The sequence below is a fragment of the Gavia stellata genome, chromosome 14, assembly GCF_030936135.1.
Source record: "Gavia stellata isolate bGavSte3 chromosome 14, bGavSte3.hap2, whole genome shotgun sequence".
NCBI classification, from domain to species: Eukaryota; Metazoa; Chordata; class Aves; order Gaviiformes; family Gaviidae; genus Gavia; species Gavia stellata.
In genome coordinates, this window is record NC_082607.1 from 6,683,492 (window position 1) to 6,700,847 (window position 17,356).

General features: G+C 35.2%; 1 protein-coding gene across 1 annotated transcript in view; it reads left to right on the forward strand.

The window, feature by feature from the left end:
* The window catches only part of DIAPH2 (diaphanous related formin 2), a 244,795-nt gene that overhangs the window by 116,355 nt on the left and 111,084 nt on the right, over nucleotides 1–17,356 (forward strand). Inside the window, exon 24 of the mRNA XM_059824601.1 lies at nucleotides 313–437. Coding sequence (XP_059680584.1) covers nucleotides 313–437 — 125 coding nt within the window. The remainder of the gene's footprint in view (nucleotides 1–312; nucleotides 438–17,356) is intronic.

Genomic DNA, 17,356 nt, shown 5'->3' on the forward strand with positions numbered 1-17,356 from the left:
GAATTAGATTTAAAAGAATGAAATATAGAATTTTTACCAATAAATGTAAATAGAGATTAAATTATTTGAACTAATGGTAGAATTAAGTGGTGACATTTCAAAATTAAATATGATGATTTGGTATCTTACATCAGGTATTTTCACTTCATTTTTATGGAGAGTAGGATTTTTGTGAGCAGTAATTCAGAAGAATGTGAGTCTACTTAATGACATCATTCTCCTTAAGACTATTTATACTGACATTGTTTTTTCCCCTTCTGATACCCTTTCTGGAATCTGAAAGCTTTTTACTCATTGTCCTTTTTTTCTTAGTTTCAGCCCAGACTCTGAAGAGCAACCTTGATTCAATGAACCAACAGATCCAGCGCCTAGAAAAAGACATTGAGAATTTCCCTAAAACGCAAGATGAACACGATAAGTTTGTAGAAAAGATGAGCATATCCTTTTTGCATGTCTTCCTTGGTGATCTGAACATTCTGATCGTCTGGTTAAGTATTTACAGCACTTGAAAATAAGTTTTAAGTCTCTTCTTCCATGCTTTTGCTCTAGCGCAGAGAAAAGCGTAACAGAACATGCTGAATGTAAGGAAACATAAACCAGAATGTAACTTAAAGCATTTATAATCAGACTTCCAAGGGGGAAATCAGATAACTACTTTTTTCAAGAAAGCTATAGTGACGGGTCATGAAGGTAGTAGTAGTATGGGGGTTTTTTTGCCTTAAAGAACGGTATTTAATGATAATTGTTGGATCATATCAATCTAGAGAGCTATCAGCAGTAGAGTTGAGAGTGTTTATTATTTTAGTTTCAGATGTGTTGTTTTTTGGAAGGGGAGAGTACTAGTTTTGTTAATGGTTTTTATTTTTTTAGCAGATTATTTTAGAGGAAAAAATATTTACATGTTTTGTACTCAAGAGTGATTTGTCCTTTTATTTCTGTAGGGAACATAGACTGTAGCTTCTTTAAGTAAATAAAATCCATGGGAGAACACCGAATGATGTCTGTCTAACCGGTTTTCCCTCCGAAAATGTCATATATCCAGCTTTACTTTTGCTCAAAAGTATAAAGGAACAAGTTAAGTATACTGTAGATGCAAGAAGCTCAGAAAACTGTGAGAAAGTCTAAGCAAAAGTCCTTTTTTTCTTAAAAGAAATTTGGAAGGTTTTATTTTGCACAAAGCACGTTTCTGTATGTACGGAAGTATTTGGAGCATGGTACGTGGCCAAGTCCGAGGCATTTTGTGCATTTATAAAAGTTCAGGTAGTTCATGTGACATCTATTCTTTCTTACTGCAAGCAGATCGAAGTCATGGTTTTGTGGGTTTTTGAAAGGAAAAAAAAAAGAGGGGATTGTTGTCTAGAGCCATTCGTAGCTGCTCATCACATTTAATAGGTGGGTGTAATGAAGAGGTTCTCCTAACTACTGAAAGGATTAACCATCTGAATGGATTCAGTGACAGAAATTCACAAGAAGATATTAAATATCTTCTCTATATGGATTTATTTTAAGTTTCTGACAAGACGGCAGAAAAGTAGCTTAAGGGAGACAAGTCATGATTAAGTGGAAAATTGTTTCTTGTTACTTGCATATTCTCTTCCACCTTGTCTTATTTGCAAAGTTAAGAGACTTGCTAGTAATCACATTTATCAGTTCTGCTATTAAAAAAAAAGCTTATTATATCCCTGAGATACGTTCACATCAAAAAATCTTATAACATTGCCTTGTAATTGTCCTTCGCCTTGTCATCATGTGCGTAGGCTGAATACTGTCAAGTAAGCCCCACTTTTGTTGAGAAATGAAACCAATGTATTGAAATGCACCTTTTGCAACCGTGTTTTCTTGTTAAGCTTGACAGCTTTGTTTTACAGGTTATAGATACAATTTTTCAGTTGTGTTGACTAAATGCTTTGTCATTTTTTTTGTTTTGCTACCTGTGTATTTACTTATAAAAACGGTTTGCATCACTCAAGTGACTTGGTGAGAAAAAAGAGCCAAGTAGGTAATGTTTACCTTTTTCTGCTCTGCAGTTTATCACCTGAATTTCTTAAAGAAGAAGGATCACCTGACAATGCGAAAGAGTTCAAAAAAAAAAATGTACTAATGCTTTTTTGCATTAGCAAAAATATGAGGATCCTGTGAAATTTTTGAAAATTAATTGTTGAAAGTCTCCTGGGCAGCCTTGCTTCAGTGCATGTACATTGATGTCACAGCTAGATTACCAATTCCTGGTAATTAAAATAGGCACCCTGAACTGTAGATAGATGCCTGACAGCTTTTATCATACTAGTGAATTTGGTGGCTTGACAAAATAGATAGGACTGTAAGAAATGAACTGATTCTGCCTAAGGATTTATGTTTTCATAATTAATAGATGACCTGATAAATGGCGTTTTTCTTTTTTAGAAAGTCATCTCCAGTTATGTCAAGCAATCAAATTTGGTTTCTCATTATCTTTGAATATTTTAAAATTTTCTACACTGATGTTTTTTTAAATTGAACTTTTTTTAAATTGAATTTTTAAAATTAATAAATGTTAAGGGGGGGTGGAAATGACATCTTAGTCTTCAGTATGCGTTTCTTTTGTTTCTGTCAGCTTGTTGAAGAATTGTTGATAGCACATACTGAGATTAGAAAGTTGAAGAATTTCAGGCAGAACATCTCTCTAACTGCTTGAGTGTTTCAGAAAATTTGAGATGTGTCTGAACATAAATCATCTCGCAGTGGAGAGTTCAAGGATGCAGGAATTATACCATAATTCAAGGCATAGTTTCTCTTTCCTGTTCCTGCTCATAAACAAAGTTGTTTACCAGTAACTGTGGATGAGACTTTCTTCAGAGAATATGAAAGGAATATTGCTTGTTATCACGCCAAAGTAGGAGATCAGTTACAATAAAAAAACCTTTCATAATATTCATTCATAGTAAAAAAAATGAATTAATATTCATAATAAAGAAGCAAATGCTATGAAAGAGATGAATTTTGGGGTTTTTCAGTTTATTTTATTGATCTCCGTGCATGCTATTTGATATAACTCTTGAATGTTTAGAAATAACTTAAAACTACTTTAGGAATTAAATGCGAAGACAGGAGGTGTAGTCCATTACTACTCCACAACCTGTTTAAAAACTTGCAATATATTGCAGAAGTAATATGTTCAGGTAAATATACCCCATGGATTAACAAACTTTGAATTAAAGCTGTGAGAATTAAATTCATGTAGTTTGACTGCAGTCTGCTGACTTGATACATATCAAATGGTTATGTTTTATTGTTTACAAACGGAGGACAATGAGTTGATGTTATCAGAATAGTTTATATTTAAATTAAGACCATAGGCAACTAAATTAAATAATTTGATAACAGAAGCACATTCAGTTTTGCATCACTTTCTTGAGAGCTGTGCAGATATTTACATGAATTGGTTCTGTAATTGTGTCAGTGTGACTTCATGCTTAAGGGTGTTTTATTTTTTCAATTCATAATCATAAGGTTCAATGAATATAATAAAAGAAATTCAGATGATGTAGCTATACATTAATTGCCATTTTTCATAAGCAATTAAGATGTAGTATCATCATCTGATTTGATTTCAAGCATAATAGAATAGTTTCAGCAAATAATGCCACTGTCAACGTCATACCTTCTTTTTAACTAAAAGCATATATTTTATGACAGTATACAATCTTGACTTTAGAAATTCAACTAGTGTAAGTTCTGCTACATCTGTAATAGATTGTACCAACGATTTTTCTGTCAAATACACATAATGATCTGGTCTGACTCCTTGTGGTTTCAGTTTCTAGCCATCGTGACACTTCAAAAACCTTTTGAAGTTTTTTGGGACCTGTTTGTTTATAGGTGTCTTTTCCTCCATGTCAGACTTTTTATATTGTGATCAGGTTACTTAAATTTATGTGCAATAAAAAGGTAGATCTGCTTCTTTAGGATTTTTTTCCCTAGTCTTTACTGGTATTTTTTTAATTTGCATTTGAAATACTAATTTCAACTAAATATAGTGTTTCAATAATTTTGTAGTTTCATAGGTGTGAAGAGTGTCGTTTTTGCAGACGACACCAAGTTGGGAGGGAGTGTTGATCTGCTGGAGGGTAGGAAGGCTCTGCAGAGGGATCTGGACAGGCTGGATCGATGGGCTGAGGCCAACCGGATGAAGTTCAATAAGGCCAAGTGCCGGGTTCTACACTTCGGCCACAACAACGCCAGGCAACGCTACAGGCTTGGGGATGAGTGGCTGGAAAGTTCCCCCGCGGAAAAGGACCTGGGGGTGTTGATCGACAGCCGGCTGAATATGAGCCAGCAGTGTGCCCAGGTGGCCAAGAAGGCCAACGGCATCCTGGCCCGTATCAGAAATGGTGTGGCCAGCAGGAGCAGGGAGGTGATCGTGCCTCTGTACTCGGCTCTGGTGAGGCCGCACCTCGAATGCTGTGTTCAGTTTTGGGCCCCTCACTACAAGAAGGACATTGAGGTGCTGGAGCGTGTCCAAAAAAGGGCGACGAAGCTGGTGAGGGGTCTGGAGCACAAGTCTGATGAGGAGCGGCTGAGGGAGCTGGGGTTGTTCAGTCTGGAGAAGAGGAGGCTGAGGGGAGACCTTATCGCTCTCTACAACTACCTGAAAGGGGGTTGCAGAGAGGTGTTGGTCTCTTCTCCCAAGTGACGAGCGACAGGACTAGAGGAAATGGCCTCAAGTTGCGCCAGGGGAGGTTCAGGCTGGATATTAGGAAAAAGTTCTTTACTGAGAGAGTAGTGAACCATTGGAATAGGCTGCCCAGGGAGGTGGTAGAGTCACCCTCCCTGGAGGTATTCAAGGAGCGTGTGGATGTGGCATTGTGGGATGTAGCTTGATGGACATGGTGCTGTGTGGTGTTGGGTGGGTTGTGGCTTGTTGTTGTTGTTGTGTGGTGTGGGTTTTGTGGTTTTTCTTTTTTTGGGTTTTTTTTTTTTCAGGTTGGACTCGATGATCTTACAGGTCTTTTCCAACCGTACTGATTCTGTGATTCTGCGATTCTGTGATTCAGTGAAAAATAATATATCATCTATCACCTTTTGTACATCAAAAAACTGGCTCTGTTAGCACCATCATTGCAGTGGAAATTTGCATTCAATTAGTAAACACAGTTTAAACTTGCTTCCATGATCACTACTTGCTGGGACGCAGTTCTGCATCTTGTGAGTGTGCATCTGTGTTGTTTGTAATGAACGCTGCGGACTTTTTGACATAGCTGTATGGAAATACTTCTGTAGGATTCTGAAGTGATTTTTCTAGTTGCTGTCTTGCTATCATGCTACGATTTTAGTTTGTCTGCCTTATATTGGGGTTTTCTGTAAGTATTTAATTGCCTAAGTTTTAAGGAATGCTCACAGCAGTCTCTGAAGTCTTTGGGATCATGAAGCTGACCTGTGTGGTTGGCCCCGAGAAATAGCTGATTTCAAACTGAAGATTGCAGCTATGCTGTAACAGAAAGGCGAATATAGTATGGTTAAGCAAAAAACAAAACAAAACAAAAAAAAAAAAAACCAAAAAACAACCGAGACCCAAAAAAACCCCCCAAACCCAAGAGAGATTAAAATATTCTTTCTGTGGATTTCATGCTCTATTAAATAACTTATGTGTGATTCTTGAGACAGCTTTCTCATTATCTGATCCATGGCTAGAATTGTACTTTACTTGAAGAGCAAATTGTAAATAATTTAACTTTAAATGTGAGAGCTTTCTTTTATAATTAGCCCAGCTTCATGCAGCACTGGAGAGTTTGATTGAACAGTTCAGAAAAGTAATTACAACTATGGCAAATCTGGCTTTCACTCCTTGTTTTATTTTAGTGTTTGTGCGTCTAATTGAAGATATTTTAAAGGGAAAACTCTGAATTTTGTACTTACTTGTCATAGGTGTATATGCTGTTCTCATGTTGACACATGAGTGTCTAGTTGGGGATTGAGGAAGATATTCAGATTAATTGGGTTTAACTTTAAATGTTATTAAGAAAGAATAAAGGCGACAGAATGAAAAGCTATTTCAGAGGGAATAATGGGAAGTTGCCCAGAGTTAACTTACTATTTAATCTTGACTTAAAACTATAGAGACATAAATAATGAATACCACTTCTTCCCCCCTCCCAACATACTGACAAAACAACTGCAAAGGTTTAGTCCTCTAGAAGATAAGCAGGAGGAGAGGTGGTAGAGCTAGGGTGCAGGAGGGCATGCTCTTTGATCCCTGCCCCTTAGGTTCGTTCTTTATGTTAGCCTGCTAGTTAGAGACTGACGTTTTGCTGTGTTGCTTTTGGATGATTATATAGCTTGTAAACAATCTGACATTAATTTGTTTCTAGAACATATCTTAAATGTACTAGTATGTCCTTAAACGAAGATTTTGTATAGCTTTTCTGTTTTTCAGCTGTATCATTTACCCTAGTAAAAGATACTAACGTGCCTAATCTTGTTAAAATCTTTCGCTTGCCAGAGCAATAAATGGTGCCACTTGGTTTTTCTAACTGATTGCATACATGTGAAGAATTAAAAGTTTATTTTTAAAGAAGTGCAATATTAAGGGAACCATGAGTGAAAGAACAAAAATTACTGCAGATAAAAAATTTTCAAAGCAGTGCATATTCATCTTATCATTAAATAGAACAACAGTGATTTGTGAACTAATTTTAATTTTCAGAAAGGAACACTATTCCTTAAAGCAGAATCCTTTTTATGAAATAAAGGTGCCTTCTTGAAAGGCATATGTTCTCACTTAATACATATTTATGCTCATAGTTCTGTCTAATAATGACGTTTGATTCCCAACTAAATACGAGTTTTATTAGTTCCTTACTTGATGTACTTCAGTGGTAGTGAAATGATCTGGGGAGAAGTCTACTTCAAGTGTGTGGGGGACTTTCATGCACTGAGAATGTTAGATAATATTTAATGTGCACTAAACATCAACTGATAATTCTCTTGTACGAAACACTGTACTGCATAATCTCTTACAGCATGCCACTAGGGAAGAAACAAATATACTCTGAATCAGAATCTCAGCATCTGGAAGTGGCTGTGAACCTTTTTTTTTGTCTCTCAGAGTGACTGAGCAGCAGGACATCATTTACACCCTGACATGGAGTGCTGAAATTATGTTAATGGCATTAACACTCTTGTCATCTGTTAACACTTGGGATTTCCTCCTAGCTTGTTATGGAAAAAATAATTCACTGAAGTGTTTTGAGATGTCGTTTTTAAGAAAGGCTGTTTTTGTTTTTCAGACAATTTGAAATGCACTGGTGCCTTAATTTCTGCATGAGAATGTACATTAATATCTGAATTTGCTCATAACTAGGGGGTTCTCAAAAATAACCCCAAACAGGGAAAATTTCTAGGAACTTTTGTATGTGCCCCTACGTTTGAAGTAACTATATCTTTTGCCTTAATGTATTTGAATGTGTTTTTTAAATGTAGAGACATTTTTCAGTACTTTGGGAACTGGAAAAGAGAACCATTCAATGATTTTTTTCAAATTCTAGGTCATGTATAATCCTTAAGAGAGTTTTATATATGTGCCTTTTCTTGCAATATTTATATCAAGTTTTTGTTCTTGCTATCTACAAAAATGACATTGGAAAGTGCAGTTATTGACTAAAAGAGCTATTTTGAGAAAATAATGGTTATTTATCCAGATAAAATACTTTTCCTAAATAGTGTCTGGGGAAAGGTGATCGACCTTACTGAAGTTTGCACATCAATAAGATTTTTTTTTTTTTTGGACTTCTCAAAGAACCTTGTTCTTCTCCCCCTCACTACTTTCCTCTCTTTCTGTCTTCTCCCCTCGCACCCAAGTGAGAAAACCTATGTTGTCCAAAAAACGGCAGTGAAAAAGCACTTACTGTAGTTTGAAAGTTATGAAGCATTAGGTTATGTGATGAATAACAAAGGAACAGAAAGACCTAACTTATAGATGTAGCATGGGTTTGGTTTTGTGGGTTTTTTTTGAACTTATGGTTACATTATATGAATGTAATCAGGGTGTTTTCTTACTCTTAGTGTTGAGCATTTGTTTGAAGTTAAGCCTTCTGCTTACAGTTAAAAACAAACTCCAAGGAACAGTCAGCACAAGGCACATGTCTTAAGATGTGCTAGCACCAGGGAATAGAGTCTTGTTTAAGAAGACTTATGAGTGCATACAGTAGAAGGAAATGAAACAGGAGTGATTTATTCTAGTTTAAGAGATCAAAATGTCAGCTGTTTTCTCCAAGTCCTACCTCAGAAAAAAAAAATTACTTGATTAAATGCTTAGTCAAGCAATTTTTTAATATTTTCAACCATCAATTGTTAGTCTTTCTTGCTAATACAGAGAAAACAGAACAAATAACACTAAATTCATTTTATTGATACTGTTTGTAAGTGAGGAAAGGCTAGAAACAATAGAACTTCAAAATCCAATTTTTTTTTTCACTAGGGAAAAATGAACTATGTTTAAGCTTCACTCAGCTCTTTTGAACTTTGATTTACTTGATTCTTAGGAGGATCAGCTGAGACCATCATATGGTCTATTTTGTTATCACCCAGGAAACAATTATGAACTTGTTGAAACTAGTATCTTGCTTAATATCAACAAATCATAATGAGCATCTAGTAGTAGTGCTGGTGCTACAACATTTAATAAGACTTCTTCTATTTGGTATTGATTATTTAACAGCATATACTTATGCTAAGTTTTTTCTTCAAAAATAAATTTGTGATTAATGTAACTTTCTATTAGCAATGTACAAGAAAAACGCTATTTTTCTCTAATTAAAATAGTAAGTGGGAGAAGAAGTCGTCACACTGCCTACTGAAGGTATAGCACAGAAAAGTAACTGTTTATTTGCTGTTGAATCTTTCGTTTATGGAGTTTCTGTTTAAACTGTATCTTGTGTGGTTTCAATGTTTTCTTTGATTACTTGTGGTTTACAAGTTTCCAGCCCAAGGCAAGAGAGCAGAATAGACCTTCTAAGGTCTTACCTTACCGGTAAAGAGAGGCATTACAGTTGCCTTTTCAATATGCAGGTATGTGCAGTATATTAGAAATTCAGTGATCAATAAATAATTTTCTTCACTTGAAAGTTCTCTGGTTCCCTTTCACTTTCTCTCCGAGAAGAGTACAGCTAAAAATACTATGTTAGATGAAATGTAAAATCATCCTGTATGTTGGCTCTTTCTATGCTGATTTCCTATTTTACTTCTGATTCTTAGAAGCCCATATGGGCTGAGGACAACTGCTGAGGTAGGAATGTGAATGGAATTAATTTTGAAGCTACGATTCTGTTGGGCTTCTTCTCTAACCACTAACAGAAAGGAAAGTGAGAATGCAATCAGCTAGAGAAAGATTGGAAGACAGTATGGTAAGAGGAGAATGGAAAGTAGCCAGTGGATGAAGGGATGAAGTTTGAGAATCCAGATTTTGCGATAAGGAGCACAGTGTCAGGATGACAAGGTTTAGAGATACTTTTATTAGTGGCAGGAGAAGTTCAACATGACTAAAAGATGCAAACTTTTTCTTTCCGCCTACACCCTGAAAGTTACAAATGTGTTCTGCTTCTTTGTAAGCCATTCTTAGTATATGCTCAGTACTTTTAAAATGGGAAATGCTTTATGCAGTAAATATAAAACCTATTATGCTGTACATCTTTTGCTTTACAATTCATTTATACTTAAGTTTTTGGTTTGTGGTTTTTGGGGTTTTTTTTGGCTTGTGTCTCTTTAGAATTGCAATTGTATAGATTAATGTATAGGCCTGCTTTGGACTGTAAGCAACTTTTTCTCCTGTTTGATGTTCCGAGTTCTCTGGGTTTCTGTTATCCTAGTGCATTCCCGACTATATCAATTGCTGGTGTTGCAAGGAACTTATTGCAGTAGAATGTACATTTAAGTACTAGGAATAGCATTTCTCCCCCCACTACAGACCTGGGTCAATTTGAATTCATTGTTAATGAGATACTAAAATGCTCTTCCGAACTTCCACCTTCTGCTACATGTTCTATAGGCTTTTTACTCAAATTTGCATAGTTGATTGACATGATGAACAAAGAAAAGAAAAAATGTGATTGGTATACATTAAATTTTGCATCTGGGATGCTCTGTTCTAAGTTCATGTACCTCTACGGAAGCTAAATCTGTGACTTGAGTATCAGATTTGAGATTTCAGTGAGCTGCTTGGCTGCTTGACTGACAGCCACCAAATGTGTATGCCCCAAATTCGCATTATTTTGTGTTGCCCCAAATGCAAGAAAAGAATCACTAAAATGCACTTTTGAAAAGGAAGTCAACAGTGTATCATTTTATGAGAGGTTACATTTAAAAACCTTTTATCTCTGAACACTCGCCTCATATTTAAATGGGTATGCTAAAGCAACCAAGACACACTTGATTAAACTGATCGTGCTTGTAATTCTTAGAAGTACATCTGAAGGTCTGACGTATTTCATCAGCAGAGGCAGAAAATCCCACTTCTGAAAGCACTGTGATAGAAGATAGGAGGTATTAGTACATACATATAATCTGCTTTTCTTTTCCAAACTAGCAGCTTTTTTAGAAAATTCAGGGCATCAGTGAATAAACAGTGTTTTCTTTTTACATTTTTGCATTGCTAATTGTTCAGTCTCATAGTATCTCAGCATTTTGAATCCTATTGAAGAACTGACCCTGCCAAGTTCAGAATCAGATTACAAGCAATTTGTGCTATGTTTAGTCATGTATATTCAATTGACATTATTAAGCTATGGGAAGACAAAAAACACTGCTATTTGATGTTGTTCAGCTCAAATGTACTTAAGTTGTTTACTTAGTCTTTAGAGAGTGTGTCTCCCCAGCATATAAAATGATCTGCTTGTGTGGACTAGCCTTTTTATTAGGTACCAGTTTAAAAATTAGAGGATCAGTAGGTCAGAAATATGGCCAGGATCTACTGCAATTAGAAGGCACAATATCAGAAACACATTCTGAAGATCTCAGTCCTGAGCAGCACTCACACAGAAACAATCCCAGAAGCTGTCATTTTTTATTTTTATTTTTTTTAAGGAGATTCTGTTATTCAGTGACAGTCATGATATAACTGTTGCTATTCAATTTCACTTCCACTGAGAAATGTCAGTATGGCCTTGTGGCATTTACTAATCCTTTCACTTACCTAATTTTTCACCCTGAAAAAAAATTAATCCCCCACTAAAATTGCTTTGAAATATTTGCATGACTGGTGTCACATTTCATATGACTGGATACTTGTCATGAAGGTCAATAGACATCATTAAAATAAAGTTAAATATATTGTTTCTGCAGCGTGTAAATTTTCTAGACCTGCAACACGTTTTCCTGTTGTGTTTGCTGTAATATGCAGCAGGTGGAAGCTGTGAATCTTTGAACAAAGTTAACTTGTAAAGATATATTGCTGAAGCAAGGCAAGTTACTTTACTATCCTAATAGAATGAGTCTCCTTTTCTGGTCATGACTCAAAACCAGTTGGGTTTACTTTGTTATTTAATAGAGTAAATGGTGGTGTTGCTAGTTGTTTTCCCAAATAAAGTTCTTTGTAAATTATTGGGAAAATCAATCGATTTCTTATGATACTGTTACAAACCTTATGGGAGTTCTGGGAAGTATTATATTTTATGATTTCAGAATTGCTATACAGGTTTCTATATTAGCCTTTTTAAAGGAAACTTTATTTTCATTCATTTACTAATGTGCTTTGAGCATCCATGGTTACTGAGCTGCAACCCTTGTAGAATTAGAGAGGCTTTCCAATTAAAGATTAATTTAACCTTGTAGAAGAAAAACACCTTTGATACCCTCCAGCTTGGTCAAGTCCAGTCTTCCTTCTGAGAGAAGACAGTATAACATTAAGTGTATTTTCCTTAAACTGTTTCTTTGACAGAAGAGGGTTGAGGAATGAAGGAGGTTTGAGCATAGTTTTAGCTTTCGTAAATGTGATACTAAGAGGTATGTGAGAAATAGTGGTGGAAGAAACTGTCAGTCCGTCTTCTACATTAAATCTGTAAATTTAAACAGCCAGTGTGGAATTAAAAGGGCTGCTTGTAGGGTGTCTGGAGTAGCAGGTTTATTTTGAACCAGAGTGAACATGCTGTTGGTTGCAAATCTAAAGCCATCTCTTTTGTTTTACTACCTCTCTCAGCTTTAATGAGACATACTGAAGCTTTCTGGAATAAATGTGCATGGTTTTGTGTGTGGGTTGTTTTTTTTTTAATCACACAAAGTATGAAATTTTCCTCAAGGTATGCTGAAATTCTGTATTTTCCTCTGTGGTGCACTATGCATCAAAAGAATTGTTAGTCTGGTTTTATTACGTGCCATCAAATAACAGATATTGTTGAGATATTTTGTGTTGAGTTATTTAATGTTAACTGTTTAATTTGATAGAGTCTGTGTGTTGCTCAATGAAATAGTATTTGGAAAACTTTCAATTGGTCAAGTCTAATCTGGCAAGATTCCAGATGTTTACTTTTGTCCCAATACAAGTTTTTAATGATACTTAGCTGTGCTTTTCTTGGTACCTGGCTTCATTTGCTTTTTTATATTCCAGTAGTTTAATATCTTTATGTTCCTTGATGAAAAAGGAATTCTACACAGGCCTGCATAATTGAACCAAAGGGCCGTGGGAGAGTAATTGGAAATCAGGACACAAGAGTGTGAGAATAACTCTGGAAAAGCATGTGATACTATATTTGAGAATAACAGTAGTGGACACGTCCATTCATGGGGATATAGTTTGTTGGTAAGAGAAATTGTATATTACCTTCTCTTTTTTATAAGGTAAAAAACCCAAGAAGCAGACACAGTGGAAATGCAATATAGATCACATGTTCACAATACCTCATAGAGGAAAATTAATTCTTTGGAATTTTAGTAACAGTGTGTTCTTTATTTTGTTGTTTAGAGATAGCATTTTAAGTGTGTTGACTTCAGGTTATTTGTTATGTTTATGTAGATACTACGTACCGAAGAAGTTAGGTAACTTTGCAGATTGTTTTACATGGAATTGGAAGTAGGGCTGTCAGGTTGGGGAGGGGTATCGCAGAAATATATGTGACTGGGCCTGGAGGGGAGGCGAGCAAAAGGAGGAGCATATAGAGCCGAAAAATATGGAACAGAAGTGTTAGTAACTCATCTTTCTTCATGAAAAATCATTGAAGTGTTCAATCTGTGAATTAAATTAAAACATTGTGCTTAAATGTCCCCAGTTATGTCCAGTTATGTCCATTAGAAGCTTTTTTGAAGAACTTTTCTTCCCCGTTGGTGAATTTACCAAGTTCATCTGGGTTTTCAGTCTCGGTTGACACTCATTTTTTGTTACTTTAGTGTTGCTTTTTAAAGGGCTCTTCTCTTTCCTTCTTGTTTTGCCCTTCATGCAGGAAGAATTGAATCACCCACAAAATGTCATTCTGCCAGATTCAACACACAACGCTTTTTTAAGGGCTTTCCACTTCCTTTATTATCATACATTCTTTCTTTTCTTTCTTTTTTCCGATTTGATTAATTTTTCTTAAAGCAAACTAAAAATACCCACGGTGTTCCAGGTGATAACTGTATATATAGGTATAATCATTATTTATAATCATTACTTATATTGAACTTGAAAATCACCTAATAATGTGTCATGTATTAATGCATGATATTCACTTCTCTTACAACTATTTGATATCAGTAAAAGAGATGACAAATCCCTTTGGAAAATGATCCTTTGAATTTTAACTGGTCTGGACTAAGGTACAGTTTTCATTAAGTTAATATTTAAAAATACAGGAAGTATGGAACATTATAAATGAAAATAGTGTTATACAAAGCAGAATATCCATTTTCTTTCTGGCAGTGTATTTCTACTTTCAGATCTTCATTTCTTTTTAAGAAGGAAAGCCTTGATGTGAGGGGATGTGAGATTATATTGATTTCTTTCATATTGGGCTATACTATAAATCCTGTCAACAGGAGTGTACAAAAAAATCTGTAGGTTTCAATATAGTACGAGTCAAGGAAGAAATTGGACATATGTTACAAATGGGGAGACATAATACTATGCAACAGGTAGCTGTGTGGCAATTAAGAACTTCAAATAGCTTACTTTTCTGTTTTTTTAATTGAAAAACATATATTCTGTAAATTATATAGTACAAACTTCTGTAGGTTATCTGTTTAAGTCCAGACATTTGACTGTAGATTTATGTTGGATTTTTTTTGTTTAATCCCTGAGATTATGTAGATTTACCACATGAGGGAGCTCCATTCTATTCTGCATCTTGAAGACAGCATCTAGAATTGTTCTTCAAAGCTAGTACTGAGTAAGACTGAGAGAGGATTTTATATAAGAAAGGCGAAAAGTGTAAAAAGGTTGCTGAAATGACTTTTTAGAGTGTATGTTGGCTAACTAGTGAGAAAAGAATTTTTTGACAGTAATCTACACAGACACATGAAAAATTGTGTAGGAGGAAAAGCCTGCTTGTTTAGGAGATTCTAAAGAGTAAAAATCTATGAACAGAAATCTACTTAAATACATGGAAATCGAAAGGCTTCTTGATTGTGAATAATGGCCTGAGGGGAACTGTGCTTTCATCCTTAAATTTATATTAAACCAAGTTGTCCAAATCACTGAAAGATATTTTTGTGAAGAATTGTGCACTGCAAGAATGATAATTCATTAGAGATCCATTTTCTAATTGCTGAATGCTTATTTTAAAATCTGAAATTAAAGGGAGAGCGCACTCTATAAATCCCTGGAGCTGCAGCATAAGATACCAGATTTAAACCGTCATGAGACATTGCTTTATCAAAAATGTTGGTGTTGATGGAACTGCTTTTTGCCCTCTACCCTTCTCCACTCCTCCAAAAGAAAAAGAAATCTAAAAAAAACTTTCTTGGAGGAAGTGTACTCTTTTTTTTTTTCTTTTTATTTTTGAAAGCGGTGTGTCTGAGTATAAGAAACTTTAATTTCAGATCCTGATTGCCCTGTGATTATGCTCTTTGCTTTTCTGTCTGACCAGAACATTTGGTTAAGCAATATCCTTAAGTGTTTGTTGGCCAAGATAGAAATTTGAGGGATTACTTCACTTTCCTGATTTTTTTTCCTTGTTTTACTCCCGGTCATTTGGGACAAGGCTATTTGTGTGCATATGTTGGTGAGTTTCTAGCAAATAATTGCCCAGTAAGTTATAGTTACGTATTTTTGGTATTAATATCTAGAGAGAAAAGAGGAGGGAAAGGACATGCACCATTTTACTCAAATCATATATAATGTGTGGTTTTAAGTATGCAACTGGTCATCAAAATACTATTTAGGTGCAAAATAGAATCTCGTTTTTAGAGTGTAGTCTTTCACTCTCATTTTCTCCTGTGCTTGAATCTGTGAACACTTCTTTACAACAGTTGTTTGCACTAAAGAAATCTCAATTTTAATAAATTTATTCTGTTTTCTTTAATCAGGTGACGTGAAGTCATGCCTTTTCCTCCTTGATTTTGAACATCTAGGCTCTTGAAACATTACATGATCTGAACTTTTTCAGATTTCTAAAAACAAGATGAGGACTGCTGACATTGCTGCATTAAAGGAAACCTAGAAATATAAGGAGTCGCTTCTCTTTTCCTTCTGCATGCTTTAACAAAAAACTTTATCTAGATGAAGTAACCATCAGATCTACTGATTGAAGCTTTTTAAAACAGGATACACCTGACAGCTCAAACATAGCTCTCTTAATTAAATCCAGATGAAGTGAGGAAAAACTGCATGATCAAAGATAAAGTGAATGTGGTTGCAGTTTCTCTGAAAGATTTAGGGCACACAAAGCAGTAATTATTGTTTAAGGCATCTCATTGTGTGTTCCAAAGCTAATATAATATTTCTAGGTACAGCTACCTTACTGTGGCTTTGCTGAAATAGGTTATCAGCAACTAATTTTTTTTGTTATTGTTAGAACATTGTTTGTCAATGCTTTGTGTTACTTGAAACAGTCACATTTAATTAATTTGAATATAATATGCAAAACAAATTTTGCAGAATCATTTTGTTTGTACTAGCTGTATTTTAGTTGTTTTCTTTCTTGTTTTTATTCATCTAAACAGATTTTTATCTAATTGTTCTCCAGGGAAGGTATGCTAGAAATCCATTACTCTTGCAACATTTTCTGTTTGATATATTCTTGACTATCATGTCTTCTGTGTTGCTTTCTAATTAATGCATGAATGGTGATTATAATTAATTGTTTGCCACCACAAAAAATGAGAGAGATCTGAGTTTGAAAAAGCTACAAATACCATTCTTCATATTGTTTCAAATTAATTTTCAGTTGAAATATCACAAATGAGGATTAAGAACTAGATGATTGGTGTTGTAAAAGGTGCTGGAAGAGCACCTGCATAAAGTATATAGGGAGTGAGTGCTTTCCAGACTTCGTCATGTGGGATTCCAGGCAAAAATGTGATCCATGACTTTGAAGGATCTGAGCGAAGATCTAGGAATTTTGTACAAGTATAGGGAAATAACCTGTAAAGTATTACCAAGCTGGATTAATAAACTGGAGAATTCTTTACATTCTTCTGTAAAGTTAGAAGACTCTTTTTGCCTTTCTTCTGTCCTGTCATCTTCTAGTATCCATTGTTCTAGCACTCCCATCAATCACCCCCTCTTCATGCCATCGTCAAGTTGAAGTATGTGCTGTAGGTCTAAGAAGGCTTAAGAACTGCGAGGGAAGATCATGAAATACATAACCAATATACACTGAGTGTGAAGTTACATCTCTACCTGTAACTATCTGTTTCAGTCTTCATCTGGTATAATCTTCTTTCTCCTTATTTTTAACAGCTCTCACAACTTGCATTTTAGAACAAATGAAGCGAAATAGTCCCCCCCTTTCATTCATGAATGGCATTTTGCCATTCTCTTAAAAGGACGTTTTTCACCTGTCAGGCGGTGTCAGTAAATTCAATTCCTCTCAGCATGTTTTTGCTAAAGTAGTTTCAAAATTCTGGTAACTTCATCAATGGAAATAAAGCTTTGTTTTTGTCAGGGTGAAAGGTTTGGTTTGCTTTCAGGAGTTCTAGCGCTCTTAGAATTTGTTTTGATCTTTCTGTCTTCTGTTAAAAATGGGAGTATGGACTTTGGGGATTATTTCCCTGTTACAATTACGGGAAAAAAAACCCTTAACTTCCAAGGTTGTCAGCTGTCTTTTTCTCTGAATAAAGAAAATCAGTGTATTTAGGTTAATACCTAGCTCCAATTTTGGAGTTTTTCAGGTTTTTTTAAGCATTTTTATTTGAGATGGACAAGATCCTTCTCTCTAGCCTGTGGCTTTATAAATGCTGCTTTTTGTGTGTTCTA